We start from the raw sequence: 16,413 nt of genomic DNA, 5'->3' as shown, positions 1-16,413 counted from the left end.
CCTGCTATGGGTACAAAATGTATTTTAAAAAATCTAAATTGAGTATTTAAATGTGATTTTCTTGGATACAAGTTATCCAGTGAGGGTAAGGGCTTGGCACGTGTTTTCTTACAGATGTGTGCTACTTTGCAACCTCCAAATGGGTTAAAAGAAATTACAAGCCATGATGGGATTTCTTTAACTTCGGGAGAGCTTACTTGCCACATTATGTTGAGTGAATGAAGCTTTTGTATGATTTGATTACTCTCACTGTTTCTGAAAAACACTGGATGAAACACTATCTTAAGCAGTCTGCAAGCAGTCAAGCTACAGGCTAAATTACCAAATTACTCAAAAATGGACAGGATTATGCATGCGTACAATTTTGAGCTCTGTAAATATCCTCTTGTACACTTAACCATATAAATTGTTTGACTGTCACACGTAGACTGGTCCCCGCTCACAAAAATATATATCTTTTTTAAAACACAGAAAAGCCTTCCAAGGTGCTGAATTAAGATATCACATTATCATATACAATAAAGTTCAAAGAACAGTAATGACTGGTATGTGTAGGTTCACATACAGATTTTCTCGGTAGTAGGTGAATCCTATAAAAGGCAGCTGGTTTCCTGAAAATGCTTTAGGGATTGGGAAGGTCTCCACGTCGCCTTTATCGTCCTCAATTTCATCGAAATTACTGCTATCGGCATCACTGCTGAGCTCTGGTACGACAGGAGCAGCCGCTGAAAAAGGAAACATTTAAAATACATGTAATCAATAAGCATACAGCGAGAGGCAGCACCACTTACAACTCAAAAAAGAAAAAGAGCAAAATGATTTAATCATTACGGACTAGTATCCATGTGCTTCAAAATAACATACTTATTTATAAACATAGTCTAACAGGGTTATAGAGTGAGATACTGTGCTAGTTTACAGATAATGAACTATAAGGCACATTTTTCCCATGCAGGACCTATTTGCGATTTCAGAGGACACTTAACTGAGCTTCCTTAGAAATGTAATAACGAAATTTCAATATTCTAGGGCACACTGAATATCAAACAGGATTTCTACACTGGGGGTATGGTAGATGAGCTTCAAAAGAAAAGACAATACCACCACCATGCAAGTCAATTTGACTAGAAGATTTGTGAACTAATTTGATTCCTTCTGTTGGTCTAGTAGACAAAGTCCTTGGTTTGCCAAGACACATATCCACCACATGGACCTTTTATAACAAAGAAAAACACTAATTATGCAGGGACAGCTTCCATTCTATGTAAGATAAAACACTTTCAAGGGCGTCTAAGGTGGGTGGATCAAGGATTTCAACAGCTTACAATCGTGTTTAGGTGGAAGACAAAGACAGTGAAATGCAAATGATGATATATTAAAAGAGCATTTCATATATTCAACCGTGGGAGAAAAAATGGCAACAAAGAAGTTGAGTTTTAAAAAACATAACATTGCCTGCTAACAATAAATTAGCCCGTGTATACTGGGGAATTACATGCATTGTGAAGGGCTGGAAACTAAGTGATCCTTGAGGTCTTGTGAACAGCTTCCCAATGCAAATTAATACCAACCATTCAAGATGTCATAACTAGGGGGTCTGAGGTGCTGAGTTTTGTCCTGGCAGCTACCATGGCCTTTCTGCTTGAGTGATGGCCTAAGGGCCACACCACCCTGCCCCCTACTCGTTGTGTGGGTTCTAGATTTTTTGAGAGGATTGATACAGCATAATACAGGTCATGAAAACATTGCGGCTTCTGCTTGGGTAACCACTCCATTTGCTACTTCAACTGACCTGTCAAGACCTTCACAACATTCGTATCTCTAACCAGGTTCATTTAGTCTGAATGATTAACGTCATGGGTAAGGTCAACAAGAAGAAAAAGAGGATTTGGAGAATAGCTCCTCCCAGGTGATGGGCTCTCAAGAGATGGCAAGTCATCTCCAGTCGAGGAGACCCTGAGCAGAGAGCGCTCAGGCCCTACTCTGGAAACAGTCGTGCATGCAATTGCTACCTCTAGAGACGCTTGAAATAAAAATGTACTCGAAAGTGGCAGACATGGGTCTTTTGCTAGATCATCAGAGGTGACTGCCTTAGCGTGCTATAATGACTTTGCACCCAAAATTACTACAGAGCAAAACAGTCTATCTACCATGGGAAATAGTTTCAAACTTTAAAAACCAGAGCTGAAGATGCAGAAAACGAGCATGTTGGAATAATATTAGAACCATCGGGCTTCCGGAGTGTATTGAGGGCTCTACTACCAACATGATTGCTTTTCTGGAGAAATTGATTAAAGAAAACTTAGCTCTGGGGGGCCTTTCTCCTTACTATACCTTAGAACAAGCCCATTATTTCCCCTCACAGCCCCCACTGCTGGTGCAACTCCCCAACCAATAATAGTGAAACGTTTGCACTATAGGGACTAAGATCATATCCCGATTACAGGCCAGATCCCGTGGAGGCAAGGCTGAGAGTCATAGAATGATGCTCTTTCCCGACTTAAGTCCAGAAACTAAGGGCCCCTTGACCAATGGCACAAAAATGTCTCCATCTACTAGGCATCACATATGCTATGTTGTCCGCTGCCAGACTGCGGGTGACCTTGAGCGAAGAGGCGCAATTTTTCACGTTGCCTCAGTCCCTATGGGAATGGATAGACCACCTTCCTCAATGAAAGGGAGACCTTGCTCTGAAGAACAGACTACACGTAGCTGGCGAGTACCTCCCAAGAAGCTAGAATTGGCCAAGAGGCTGCTTCATCTCAGTAGCAAGTGTATTATGAACGCCGGCGAGTTTTGGAGGCAGTGGATGCCTTGAGTAGAAGGCTCTCCGCTCCACTGTCTGCCAATGGAGAAAGTCAACTACATGATTCTGATCAAACATCAGTCTCATCACTGGGATCTGCTGAATCCTTGTCAAAGATTACCCCAGGCACATCAGAGGAGATAATCTAAAATAATTACTTTAGTTTGGTTATGCATGAGAGCTGGTGGAATGTCAACGAGAATACTGTGATGCCAGGCGAAATGTCATGCTCAGCTCAATCTTGAGGTGAATATCCTGTATACAAGGCTCAAAATTCTGTATGCATGGCCCAATCTTGGGGCAATTATTGTGTTTGTATCCTGCAGATGTTTTGGTTATGCATGAGAACTGGTGGAATATCAACAGGAATACTGTAATGCTGGGCTAATTGCCATGCTGGGCTCAATCTTGTGGTGATTATCTTGCATGCAAGGCCCTATCCTGAGGTGATAATTCTGTTTTGTATCTTGCAGATGGTGTGCTGTGGGGCTTGTGAGCGCCTCGGTAGGTATCCCCCTTTGTGTTGTTGGATGGTTTTTAACTGGTTTTGATCGGAAGTCGCTTGCTTCTTGTCCTGGGGAAGGGGAGTTGGCTTGGTTGTAGTTGTTTATGGGATTTTTATTGAGTTACACCTGCCTGCTGCTCATGCTGCTCCTGGTTATTAATGCTGGCTGTAACGGTCTCCCCTCTAGATTACCCCACAAGTGGACTTTCATGAGGTACAACTTAATCTCCTGGAACGTCCGGGGTCTTAACAGTATGAAGCTAGATCCTTGTAAGTTATAAGATGTATGTTTAGTTAGCTTAGTTACAGGTTACACGTAACACCCCACCAGGAGCAGCATCCTTGCTTCTCAAGCCCACTTGACCAACTGACATTCACACCCACCAGCCACTCATCAACATTCTGTGACACACACACACCCACACACATCAGGGAACAGAGAAACTATGGGGAAAATATATATACACAACAAGTTAAAACATATTCCTATCAAATAGCCCTGCTGCAGCCAACCCATCTTACTAGGTCTGAAGGACTGGCTCTCCACAAGAGGTGGTGGGCCAGGTGTATGCCATGACTTATTTGCCTTTTCCCAGAGGTGTTTTTCTTTGGGTTCCATTTCAGAAAACGACTGAACTTGTAGATCCGGAGGGTAGGTAGGTGGTCATCTCTGGGAGGTTGGCATGACTCGACCTTGCTATTGTAGGAATCTATGCTCCCAATAAAGACGGGGGGAGGTTTGCTGATCTGTCCGGGGCCTTGGCACCTTACCTGACTCGGACCATATTATTGGGTGGGGATTTTAACTGTGTTGCAGCTTCCATACTCGATTGTTCACATCCGCCACTGGGAGATTCCCCAGTGACCCAGTAGGGTCGCATTTTCTCTGCATGTCAATAGCAGTGGGGATGGGTAGATTCTTGGAGGATGCCTCACCATGTGGTAAGAGACTACTCCTTTTATTCAGGCTTGCATAAACTTCATGTTTGGCCTGACACCTTTTTATGTACCCAGACTGTCCATATTGCAGTTCATGGAATAGAATACCTGTGCCGAACTGCTTCAGATCATAAACAAAGTGTTAGTCTCTCTAAATTGGGAGTGCGAGCGACCTCGCATTCCGGTTTGGAGATTGCGGTAGACACACCAGATGACCTGGTCTTTAAAACTAATATCGGAGATGCCATAAGTGCTTACTTTGTAACAATGCAGGGACTGCTACATCCCCTTTGATTGAGTGGGATGCTTTTAACAAAGTGAACAGAGGTCGCTGTATTGCAGATGTGGTTGGGGTGCGTAGAATGGGTGTAGGTGAAGTAGAGGAGCAGGAAGAGGTGCTTCGGGACCTTAAACAACAGAGACCGGGTAATCCTGCTCTTAAGTATCCGTTGGTTGAGGCTAAGGAATTACTTATCGCACTTTGAATTATCTCAGACAACTTGAGATCAGGGATCTGTTATTTTGCAATAGATTTTTTGTCAGTTCCACTGAAGCCACTCTATAGGCCTCTTGATGTGAGGGTTCACACACACACAAATAATTATGTGGTATGAAAGGAAGACAGTGTGAGACCTTTAATAAACGCCAACTTCAGACTGACATTTTGACAGCACGAAGTAGAGTGAACTGTCGCTTTTAGCACTGATAAATCTGTCAAAATTCAATGACAGTGAAACCTGTCAACCTATGTAAAATTGGCAAGTGCATGACCCAGTTTTGTGCAAGTAAGAAGCACGTAATAAATTGAGTTTATCTTGATACGGAGACAATATTTCTGCTGCCATGTTACAAGACACATTAATTTCTACTATCACATAGTGCACTGAACCTATACTTTCTGATATGACATCAAATGGAAGTAACTGCATTTGTGCAATGTGAAAAAACACTGTTTAGCATTAAAATGGGACAGCATAAAAAAGCTAGCAGAAGGGACAATCCCTGGCAAAGCCTCTCCATATGAAAACTTCCACACACAATACAAATGAAGAAAGCACACATTCATGTTGTATTGTTTTCACGCACAAGGTGTGCATCTGAGAACACACTTACAGTAACACATGCACAATGCACACAGTATAGCCCAATTCAGTAATTTAGAAATTCTTTGTTTTCTATTACGGTAGTGACCATCCTAAAACCACTGTTATTTTACTAGCGTTCCCTGACTTGCCCTCTTTTGATTTAGCTAATAGTTCATGAATTAGGATGAAATTGAGCCTGTGCTCCCTTGCATTCCACTTCACTTGAACACCTTGCAGAAGGACCTGAAGCTGATCGCCAAGCTCTGCAGGTGCCTACATCACGACCCTTGGTGAGATTAACCTGTCATCATGACCCTGCAGCAGAATGTCATATCCAAGAGGAGTAGGTGATAATCTACAGCCTGCATTTAGCCTCCTGAGAATAATTTCTATTTCCGAAAACAAAAGGTAGTTTGGGTTGGTTGGGGAGGCAGGGGGGGAGGGGGGGAGGGGAAAAGGGGAGGGTGGATAATCCTTTTTATTTTTATTTTTTTTCTTGTGGCACTTTTTTTTGTTGAAAATTTGTTTTGTTTTCAATCCAAACATTGGCATTAATATCAAAATACGCACAGTTATACATTACAATTAGGCTATATAATATACTCATTACTTCATTAGGTCTCAGTGTGACTTGGCTGGCAGTAAGAAAAACATTGCACAATTCCCTTGGCATGTGTCCTTCACAGATCCCCGAGTTCATCATCAGAATCGTCCTCATCGACATCCGATATCGGCTCACCGATATGTGTTTCATGCCACCCAAATCTTAGTCCATTTCTGGGGGCACTTACGGTTTATATAAACTGTTCTCTCAGTCAACATAATGAGAGACATGTCGCGACACTAGGCCGTCTGTGTTGGTACACCTACGGCTCCCCATTTCTGCGCTATGTTTCGTTTTGCGACTATGAGACCCAGCGTAACCCATGTTTGCCCATGTCTCGTGAGGTCATTGGGGTCCCACACATTTAGTAGGCATTTACGCGGCTCTGATAGAAGCAACACTCCCATCGCCTGTGATATCGTACGCAGTATCTGCTTCCAATACTCGGCTATCTGTGGGCAGTCCCATATTGTGTGGAAGAATGATCCCTCCTCCCCACACCCCCGAAGACAATAGGGGTGTTGTGCCCTGCCCATTTGGAATAGCGTGCTACTAGTGTAGTATGTGCGGTGGAGTATTTTGAGTTGTATGAGACGGAACCTCGAGGGTATGCCTATCTCCTTGGGTGAGGCAGAGGCCTCCTGCCATTCCGTGTCGTCCATGTCTCCCACGTCAACTGCCCATTTCTCTCTTAATGTAACCGTGGGGTCAGGTAGGTTGTTGATCAGTTTGCGATAAGTGAGGGATGTAGCGCGCTTTGGCATGTACTCCGTAAACAATCTATCTTCCAGAGGGGAAGATTCAGGGACCTTCATTGTCCATTGGCAGTGCCGCCAGTAGTGCATGTCTTATCTGTGTATATCGAAAAGCCTCAGTGGGGGCCAGATCATACTGCAGCCGAAGTTGGGCAAATGGCAGTACATTCCCCTTATCCCACAAGTCCCCCACCGTGGAAATACCTATATTGTCCCACTGTTCAAAGCCCTTGCTCTTTCTTACAAATCCTAGTTGCTTTGTGTTCCAAAGTGGGGTAAGTCGTGTAATCACACCCTTCCATCCCAGCCGTGCATGTGCTGTGTGCCATATCATCGCTGTATGTTTAGTGGGTCCCATCAGTTTATGGCTTGGCCTCTATTATACAAGGCCGCAAGCATGCATCCCGTTCCCAACTGTGCCCTGTCCGCCGGGTCTGCCTGTGAAGCATGGATCCACTGGTTGATGACCTTGAGATGAGCAGCCAGTAGTATATTAGTACATTGGGGAGCGCTATGCCTCCGTTGTACCATCCGCGGTGCAATTTCGCTTGGGCTATGCGCGCTGGCCTACTGCCCCACAACAGTGTGGATACCTGTGCAGCTATTTGTTTGAAATATTTTAACGAGACGGGGAATGGTGTATTTTCGAGGGCGTATAAAAACCTGGGCAAGGCCATCATCTTAAATAAGGCTGCTTTCCCCAGTAATGTCAGAGGTAGCGAGTCCCAATGCGTCACATCCCGTTTCAAGCGTTCTAGAGGGGGCACCAAATTCTCAAAATAGAAAGTCGCCGGGTCTGAAGTAATGTCAAGACCTAGGTACTTGAAAGTGCCCTGCGAAATTACCAGGGGACAGGTGACAGGGAGCCGTGGCGGAGGGCCCCTCAGCGCGAGTAGGATCGACTTGGCACAATTGATCGAGTACCCTGATAGCTTTCGGAACTCATCACATATCTCAAGGAGCACTGGAATGGAGTACTCAGGGTCTGTCAGGTATACCAAAATATCAAAAACACAGGAAGGAGGTAGAGCCAATCGTTGGATTTATGCTCCACTAGGTATTTAAATAAACAAAAGAAATCCAACATATAATGGGGAGGGCGAGTGATCAATGAATATTGAAGCACTCAGTGTTTGTGAAAATACCCCTCACACACCAACAGGCCCCTTGGTGTCATGCTTCATCATCGGGGTCTTCGCACCCCTCTATCGGGATGCGGCGTGCTGCGACCGACGGCTACGTGGGAGCACTTAAGGTATTGGCTATGTGTGGTGTACAGTGTGTGGGTTATGTTTTAAAGTGAGTAGGGTGTGTGGTGAAAAAAAGTTAAAAAGTACCTGGCGCTAGAGTGGAAAAGAAAAAAGTTTTTATTCTGTACTCTGGCTGGTACCGTTAAAAAGAAAGTGCAGGGCGAGGTCAAACCTGTTGTATTAATGAACAGGACCTCTGATGTGCTTTTGTGTCGACATGTTTCGGAGACAAGCTCCTTCTTCAGGACAGGGGCACAGACTCCCTTCCCTACTCACGTCTTCTACTACATAAAAATGTGTATTTACAAAAAAGTGAAATTTATTCGGCTAAGTGTGCCTACAGCGGTCTGCTACAAGCACAATGACCTGTAGAAAGACAAAAAAATATATGTCACCTAATGGTTACCCATGTAGCGGGTAGTTCATGCAGGTGCAGTCACCTGGAACCTCACCATTTGCTTTTAATAAGCTTACGGAGAAAAAGGGGGGGGGGGAAACTCACAACACATACAACATAAAACACATAGAGAACTAGGATTTTTACTGTAAGTTGTATTCATACTTGTGAAGCTTGGTTGTTGGCTTCATGAGCAAAATAGGAACGTCGGGGGGCTGCTTCAATGGCTATCTGCAGTGAAGAATGGTGAGGCTTTTACAATTCATTCTGTAACACTTACTTATATAGATGGTTTCAGATGTTCGTGGCCTATTGGTACTCCATCATTATCATACTCACAAAGTCAGGATGCTCTGATCACCGCCTTACCCCGCACGCTGCTCCGCTGTTGTGGAGTCAGGTAGCGGTCATGGTTATTTATAGCCCGTTTCGCTAATTGGGCGGAAGGAAAACTGTTCCCATGTATGGGTAATCCGCTCTGTAGCCATACAGGGCGTCTGTATGTTGCAGACGAGTTAACACAGGATTAGCGTCTGCGAGCGCCGGTGGTTGCTTCTGAGCATGCGCGGCCGCCTGCCACTATTCCGCGGCGCATGCGTATTAGGAGATGTCTGTTCCTAGCGCATGCGCACCTGACACACGCATGCTAAGTTCAGTGTCTACAGTACGCGTGTTGCCTACCAACTATCGATCTTATCTCGGTCCGACTGGTGATACCGGTATCAAGTAGAATAAGAGAGATTAGCCTTATGTTTAGTGATAGATTCCTGATTTAGACCCAAAGTCTCCCCAACTAACAGACTGACACTGTCATCTCCTCAATGTCTACAGTGCGCGTGCTGCAATTAGAGTTTTATAACGTTGCTGTTGTCCAAGTGGGCAAGACCTGTTTTAGAGGGATAAATAAATAAATAAATATACAAAAGGAGGGCCGTACGTATGATTACAGATTTCAGATATCAGGATTCATGGTCTTTTCATACTGCCTGGCGGACACTGTCATTTAGAGTGGACACTCATTATTTGTTCAGTGAATGTATTGCACAGTGATAGTCTCTTATGCTGATAATTGACTCCATGGGACATCATCATTGAGCCCATTCAGATGGGTACCCAGACGGAACACCCACCGCTGTTCTTTCTGGAAGAGGCCCACATCAGAGGGTAATTGTTCAATGATGGTCCATTTTAAATCGTTTACGCAATGTTGGGATGTCAAAAAGTGCGTGGCCATTTTCGTAGTACTTTTTTTACAACGCACATTGCTCTTATGTTCATTCATTCGCGTTTTTATGGCTCGTGTGGTCATGCCCACATACTCCAGGTTGCATGGGCACTTTATAAGGTAGATCACGTTTTTGGAATTGCAATTCGTGAACCTCCTTTGTTCCCATGTGGAGCCATTGCTGAAGTTGAGTATGGTACTTTTTGCAGTCAGATGACAGCTGCTGCAGTTCCCGCATGGAAAATGTCCCCGGATGCTTATGGTTGGTTGTGAGGACGCCATCGTTGGTTTTGGTCGGGTGTGTACCAAAATGTCTTTGAGGTTACGTCCCCTGCGGTGTGCGAACATTGGTTTTTCCAGGTCTAGTTCACCACATGTTAGTATCCTCCAATGTTTGTTAACAAGTTTGGACACCTCGTTGGACATTGTGTTAAACGTCGTGATACAAATGGGTCGTTTATTTTCCGTTGGATCCCTGATTCGTTCCTCTAACAACGCCTCTCTGTTATTGTTTTTTGCCCTCTTGAAAGCTTTGTTGATAATCCTGTTGGGATACTCTCGTAGTTTGAGTTTTTCTTTCAGGTCATCCGCCTGCCTCTTGAATTGGGACATGTCTGTACAGTTGCGCCTTAGGCGTAGAAACTGACCGTATGGCAAGTTTTCACGAAGATGTCGAGGATGAAAACTGTCATACCTCAATAGACAGTTTCTAGAGGTTGGCTTGAAGTGAGTTGTGGTTTTTAACATCCCTGCTTCTGCGTAAATGTTGAGGTCCAAAAACACCAAAGTCTGGTCTGAAATGGTGATTGTGAAGTTCAGGAAAGGGTTTTGGTTGTTGAGCCATTCCAGAAAGTTCTCAGCGGACAGGCGATCACCTTCCCATATGACCAGGATGTCGTCAATATACCTCTTCCAGCATTTTATATTCGACCTGTTTGGGTTTTGCTCGTGGAGGATTACAATCCACTGAATATTATGACAACGAGTGTCTGAGACTCCTGTCGGATAGACGCAACTACATGGTACTGCAACAAGACCCCACGGAAAACCTCAGGATTAAAATCGGAGGGATGATTGAGGAAGGCCTAACACATGATTGGTTGAGCAAAAAGGAAGGAGAATTCCTGGAGCAGAAAAAACCACGCATCCCTTATTTTTACAGTATTCCTAAGATCCACAAGGATCTTAACCAACCACCTGGCCGACCAATAGTCTCTGGCATTGGCTCAATTTTAGAACCGTTGTCCAAATTCGCTGATGCTTTCTTGAGACCTTTAGTACAATCTACTAATACCTACCTAAAGGACACAAAGGCCGTCTTACAACTACTGCAGGAAACACCATTTGACCCAAACACCCAACTACTGCTGTCCCTCGATGTGGAGAGCCTCTACACCAGCCTTCCTCATGATGAAACATTGATGATTATTGAGGAGGTGCTTTTCTCCACACCATGGAAGTATCAAACGCCACGAGGATTGGTTCTGGAATGCATTTCTCTTGCATTGCAAAAAAACTTTTTTCAGTATAAAAACACGATCTATCAACAATGCCATGGGACCAGCATGGGAAGGACATTTGCTCCAAGCCTGGCTGGTCTCTATGTGCACCACCTTGAGACAAGCAAAATCCTCCACGAGCAAAACCCATACAGGTCGAATATAAAATGCTGGAAGAGGTATATTGACGACATCCTGGTCATATGGGAAGGTGATCGCCTGTCCGCTGAGAACTTTCTGGAATGGCTCAACAACCAAAACCCTTTCCTGAACTTCACAATCACCATTTCAGACCAGACTTTGGTGTTTTTGGACCTCAACATTTACGCAGAAGCAGGGATGTTAAAAACCACAACTCACTTCAAGCCAACCTCTAGAAACTGTCTATTGAGGTATGACAGTTTTCATCCTCGACATCTTCGTGAAAACTTGCCATACGGTCAGTTTCTACGCCTAAGGCGCAACTGTACAGACATGTCCCAATTCAAGAGGCAGGCGGATGACCTGAAAGAAAAACTCAAACTACGAGAGTATCCCAACAGGATTATCAACAAAGCTTTCAAGAGGGCAAAAAACAATAACAGAGAGGCGTTGTTAGAGGAACGAATCAGGGATCCAACGGAAAATAAACGACCCATTTGTATCACGACGTTTAACACAATGTCCAACGAGGTGTCCAAACTTGTTAACAAACATTGGAGGATACTAACATGTGGTGAACTAGACCTGGAAAAACCAATGTTCGCACACCGCAGGGGACGTAACCTCAAAGACATTTTGGTACACACCTGACCAAAACCAACGATGGCGTCCTCACAACCAACCATAAGCATCCGGGGACATTTTCCATGCGGGAACTGCAGCAGCGGTCATCTGACTGCAAAAAGTACCATACTCAACTTCAGCAATGGCTCCACATGGGAACAAAGGAGGTTCACGAATTGCAATTCCAAAAACGTGATCTACCTTATAAAGTGCCCATGCAACCTGGAGTATGTGGGCATGACCACACGAGCCATAAAAACGCGAATGAATGAACATAAGAGCAATGTGCGTTGTAAAAAAAGTACTACGAAAATGGCCACGCACTTTTTGACATCCCAACATTGCGTAAACGATTTAAAATGGACCATCATTGAACAATTACCCTCTGATGTGGGCCTCTTCCAGAAAGAACAGCGGTGGGTGTTCCGTCTGGGTACCCATCTGAATGGGCTCAATGATGATGTCCCATGGAGTCAATTATCAGCATAAGAGACTATCACTGTGCAATACATTCACTGAACAAATAATGAGTGTCCACTCTAAATGACAGTGTCCGCCAGGCAGTATGAAAAGACCATGAATCCTGATATCTGAAATCTGTAATCATACGTACGGCCCTCCTTTTGTATATTTATTTATTTATTTAAGTCTCTAAAACAGGTCTTGCCCACTTGGACAACAGCAACGTTATAAAACTCTAATTGCAGCACGCGCACTGTAGACATTGAGGAGATGACAGTGTCAGTCTGTTAGTTGGGGAGACTTTGGGTCTAAATCAGGAATCTATCACTAAACATAAGGCTAATCTCTCTTATTCTACTTGATACCGGTATCACCAGTCGGACCGAGATAAGATCGATAGTTGGTAGGCAACACGCGTACTGTAGACACTGAACTTAGCATGCGTGTGTCAGGTGCGCATGCGCTAGGAACAGACATCTCCTAATACGCATGCGCCGCGGAATAGTGGCAGGCGGCCGCGCATGCTCAGAAGCAACCACCGGCGCTCGCAGACGCTAATCCTGTGTTAACTCGTCTGCAACATACAGACGCCCTGTATGGCTACAGAGCGGATTACCCATACATGGGAACAGTTTTCCTTCCGCCCAATTAGCGAAACGGGCTATAAATAACCATGACCGCTACCTGACTCCACAACAGCGGAGCAGCGTGCGGGGTAAGGCGGTGATCAGAGCATCCTGACTTTGTGAGTATGATAATGATGGAGTACCAATAGGCCACGAACATCTGAAACCATCTATATAAGTAAGTGTTACAGAATGAATTGTAAAAGCCTCACCATTCTTCACTGCAGATAGCCATTGAAGCAGCCCCCCGACGTTCCTATTTTGCTCATGAAGCCAACAACCAAGCTTCACAAGTATGAATACAACTTACAGTAAAAATCCTAGTTCTCTAGGTGTTTTATGTTGTATGTGTTGTGAGTTCCCCCCCCCCCCCCTTTTTCTCCGTAAGCTTATTAAAAGCAAATGGTGAGGTTCCAGGTGACTGCACCTGCATGAACTACCCGCTACATGGGTAACCATTAGGTGACATATATTTTTTTGTCTTTCTACAGGTCATTGTGCTTGTAGCAGACCGCTGTAGGCACACTTAGCCGAATAAATTTCACTTTTTTGTAAATACACATTTTTATGTAGTAGAAGACGTGAGTAGGGAAGGGAGTCTGTGCCCCTGTCCTGAAGAAGGAGCTTGTCTCCGAAACATGTCGACACAAAAGCACATCAGAGGTCCTGTTCATTAATACAACAGGTTTGACCTCGCCCTGCACTTTCTTTTTAACGGTACCAGCCAGAGTACAGAATAAAAACTTTTTTCTTTTCCACTCTAGCGCCAGGTACTTTTTTAACTTTTTTTCACCACACACCCTACTCACTTTAAAACATAACCCACACACTGTACACCACACATAGCCAATACCTTAAGTGCTCCCACGTAGCCGTCGGTCGCAGCACGCCGCATCCCGATAGAGGGGTGCGAAGACCCCGATGATGAAGCATGACACCAAGGGGCCTGTTGGTGTGTGAGGGGTATTTTCACAAACACTGAGAGCTTCAATATTCATTGATCACTCGCCCTCCCCATTATATGTTGGATTTCTTTTGTTTATTTAAATACCTATTAGGTATACCAAAATGTCATCGGCATATAGGGAAATAGGGTCTTCCCATCCCTCCGTCCACTGAATACCTCGTAGTAGTGGGTGCCCTCTAATCCAGGTTGCGAGAGGTTCTAATACTAGTGCAAAAAGGAGTGGCGACAGGGGGGCAACCTTGGCGCGTCCCCCTCGCTAGGGGTACAGTGTCCGATAAGTGGCCATTGACCGTCACATGTGCCAGGGGACTGGCGTAGAGGAGGCGGACCCACGCACAAAACTTAGGGCCAAATCCCAAGTGGGAGAGTACTGCAAAAAGGTAGTTCCATTCCACCATGTCGAATGCCATCCTTGCATCCAGGGAGATGACAACCGCCGGACCAGATAAGGCTGGCGCCTTCGCCAGTGCCCCATACAGGCGTCTGGGGTTGAGCGCGGTGTTTCTATTCGGCATGAAGCTAGATTGGTGGATGGATTAAATGAGGGAGGTGCACCAACAATCTGGTCGCCAGCGCCTTGGCAAGAATCTTGGCCTCAGCATTAAGCAAGGATATCAGGCGATAGGAGGCGCATTCACACAGTGGTTTACCTGGTTTTGGGATTGCCACTATTGTTGCCAGTCGCTGGTCAGGCAGTAGCTCGCCTCTTTCCAGGCTGTCAGTATACATTTTCAATAAGTGCGGTCTAATGGTGTCTGCCAGTGTTTATATAGTTATTGGGATCCTGTTGGGTCCCAACGCCTTATCCGACTGTAGCGAGTTGATAGCGACGCTTAATTCCTCCACTGTGAGATCTGCCTTGAGTTCTAAAGAGTCCTCCCGCATGAGCCTGGGCATCTCAATGTCTTTTATGGATGCCGCAGCCTCCGATACGTCCGACGTTGATGTGTAAACATCCCGAAAATAGTCCGCCAATGCACGCACTATGGCACGTGGGTCCGCTGTGAGCTGTACCCCCATCGGTCGCAGCTGTGCTACTGTCCTCGTGCCCCGCTCTCGCCTATCTAGCCAGGCGTCTCCCCGCTTTGTCCCCCACATCATACACCCTATGTCTGGACGCCGTGAAGTTGGATACTGTCTCCTGTCGTAAATGGTCTCTGTATTGTTGCTGTTTAAGGTGCAGAGCATGTTCCGACTCAGGCGTGGGTTCCGCCGAGTGGTGAGCTTCCGCCGAGTGTAGGTCTAACTCTAGTGTAGCTAGGTCTTTCTGTTTTTCCCGTTTGTGCCCCGTGATGGAGACTATCACCTGCCCCCTAATGATCGCCTTATATGCCTCCCACAAGATCGAGGGAGAGTCAACAGACGTTGCGTTTTCCGCAAAGAAGTGTTTTGTGGCCTTACGAAGTTCCCTTCGGATAGCTGGGACCTGTAAGTATCCAGGGTATATAGGGTAAACCCTCTTACGGGACCTATGATGACGGGAGTAGGTTAATATTATTGGTGAATGGTTCGATATCCCTCTGGGTTTAATCACTATGTCAGTCACGTTCTGTAAAGTTGTTACCGGTGCCATGAAATAGTCTATGCGGGAAAGACTGTTATGGGCGTTGGAGTGAAATGTATATTGCCATGTAGTGCGGTGGGCATGCCTCCATACATCTGCCAGACCTAGCACGTCTGTGAAACTCTCTAGGCGAGAAACCCCACCCGTCTGTGCCCTTTCTGGGTATCTGTCCATGCTCGCATCCATTGTTGCATTAAAATCCCCCCAAGAAGCAGATCTCCCTCCGACAAAGACAATAAAAATTCACTAAGAGCCGGGAGTGCCACTGCGTGAAGCGCCGGGGCACGTATACGGATACCACATTAATGATCTTACCCTCCCATTGGCCCTGTAGTGCTGCAAATCTACCCTGGTCATCTTTTTTGGTTTGGAGTACTATGAAGGAGGAGTTTTTGCGCACCAGGATACCCATCCCCCTACACTAGCCTGTGGAGAATTCTGAATGCACCACCATCTTGTATCCCCATCTGTCCAGTGCCTTGCATGCTTGACCCGTGAGGTGTGTTTCCTGCAGGAGTGCTAACGTGGGAGCTTGATGTTTCAAGGCTTGTAGAACTAGGCCTCTCTTGATTTTGTCACCTAATCTGTGCACATTCCAAGTGAGTAGTGTGAGGGGGGGTTATCTGTACCTCAGGGGTCGTATCTTGTGTATTATCTGCTGTAGTGTGTGTCGCTATGGCAATGAGTAGTAATAAGCATTAGTCGCAGTCCAACCGTGCCTAGTGAGAACCTGTCAGCCAGAGCATAAACCTGCATTGTATCATAGCCATTATTTACTGTAACAACAAATCTGAAAACCCCCATTCCCCAACCCGTGTCCCCAACCACCCACCCTGCCTCCCTGCCCGACGGACTCTGAACTGCCCGCCACCCCAACTCAGCAGAGTGCTTCATCCCCACCCAAAACATTGTACTTGCGTGTAGGGGGTAGGAAGTCCAAGGAGATGCGCAGACCTCCCCTTCC

At 45.5% G+C, this 16,413-nt stretch overlaps 1 protein-coding gene across 2 annotated transcripts in view; it reads right to left on the bottom strand.

The window, feature by feature from the left end:
• Positions 1–16,413, bottom strand: part of ROCK2 (Rho associated coiled-coil containing protein kinase 2) — a 663,375-nt gene that overhangs the window by 229,535 nt on the left and 417,427 nt on the right. For both annotated transcript variants that reach the window (XM_078647798.1, XM_078647799.1), the window contains exon 9: positions 566–725. In XM_078647798.1, coding sequence (XP_078503924.1) covers positions 566–725 — 160 coding nt within the window. The remainder of the gene's footprint in view (positions 1–565; positions 726–16,413) is intronic.

Source organism: Lissotriton helveticus, chromosome 6, assembly GCF_964261635.1.
Source record: "Lissotriton helveticus chromosome 6, aLisHel1.1, whole genome shotgun sequence".
Classification (NCBI taxonomy): Eukaryota; Metazoa; Chordata; class Amphibia; order Caudata; family Salamandridae; genus Lissotriton; species Lissotriton helveticus.
The sequence above is the reverse complement of the archived record's forward strand: the minus strand, read 5'-3'. Positions and strand labels throughout refer to the sequence as shown.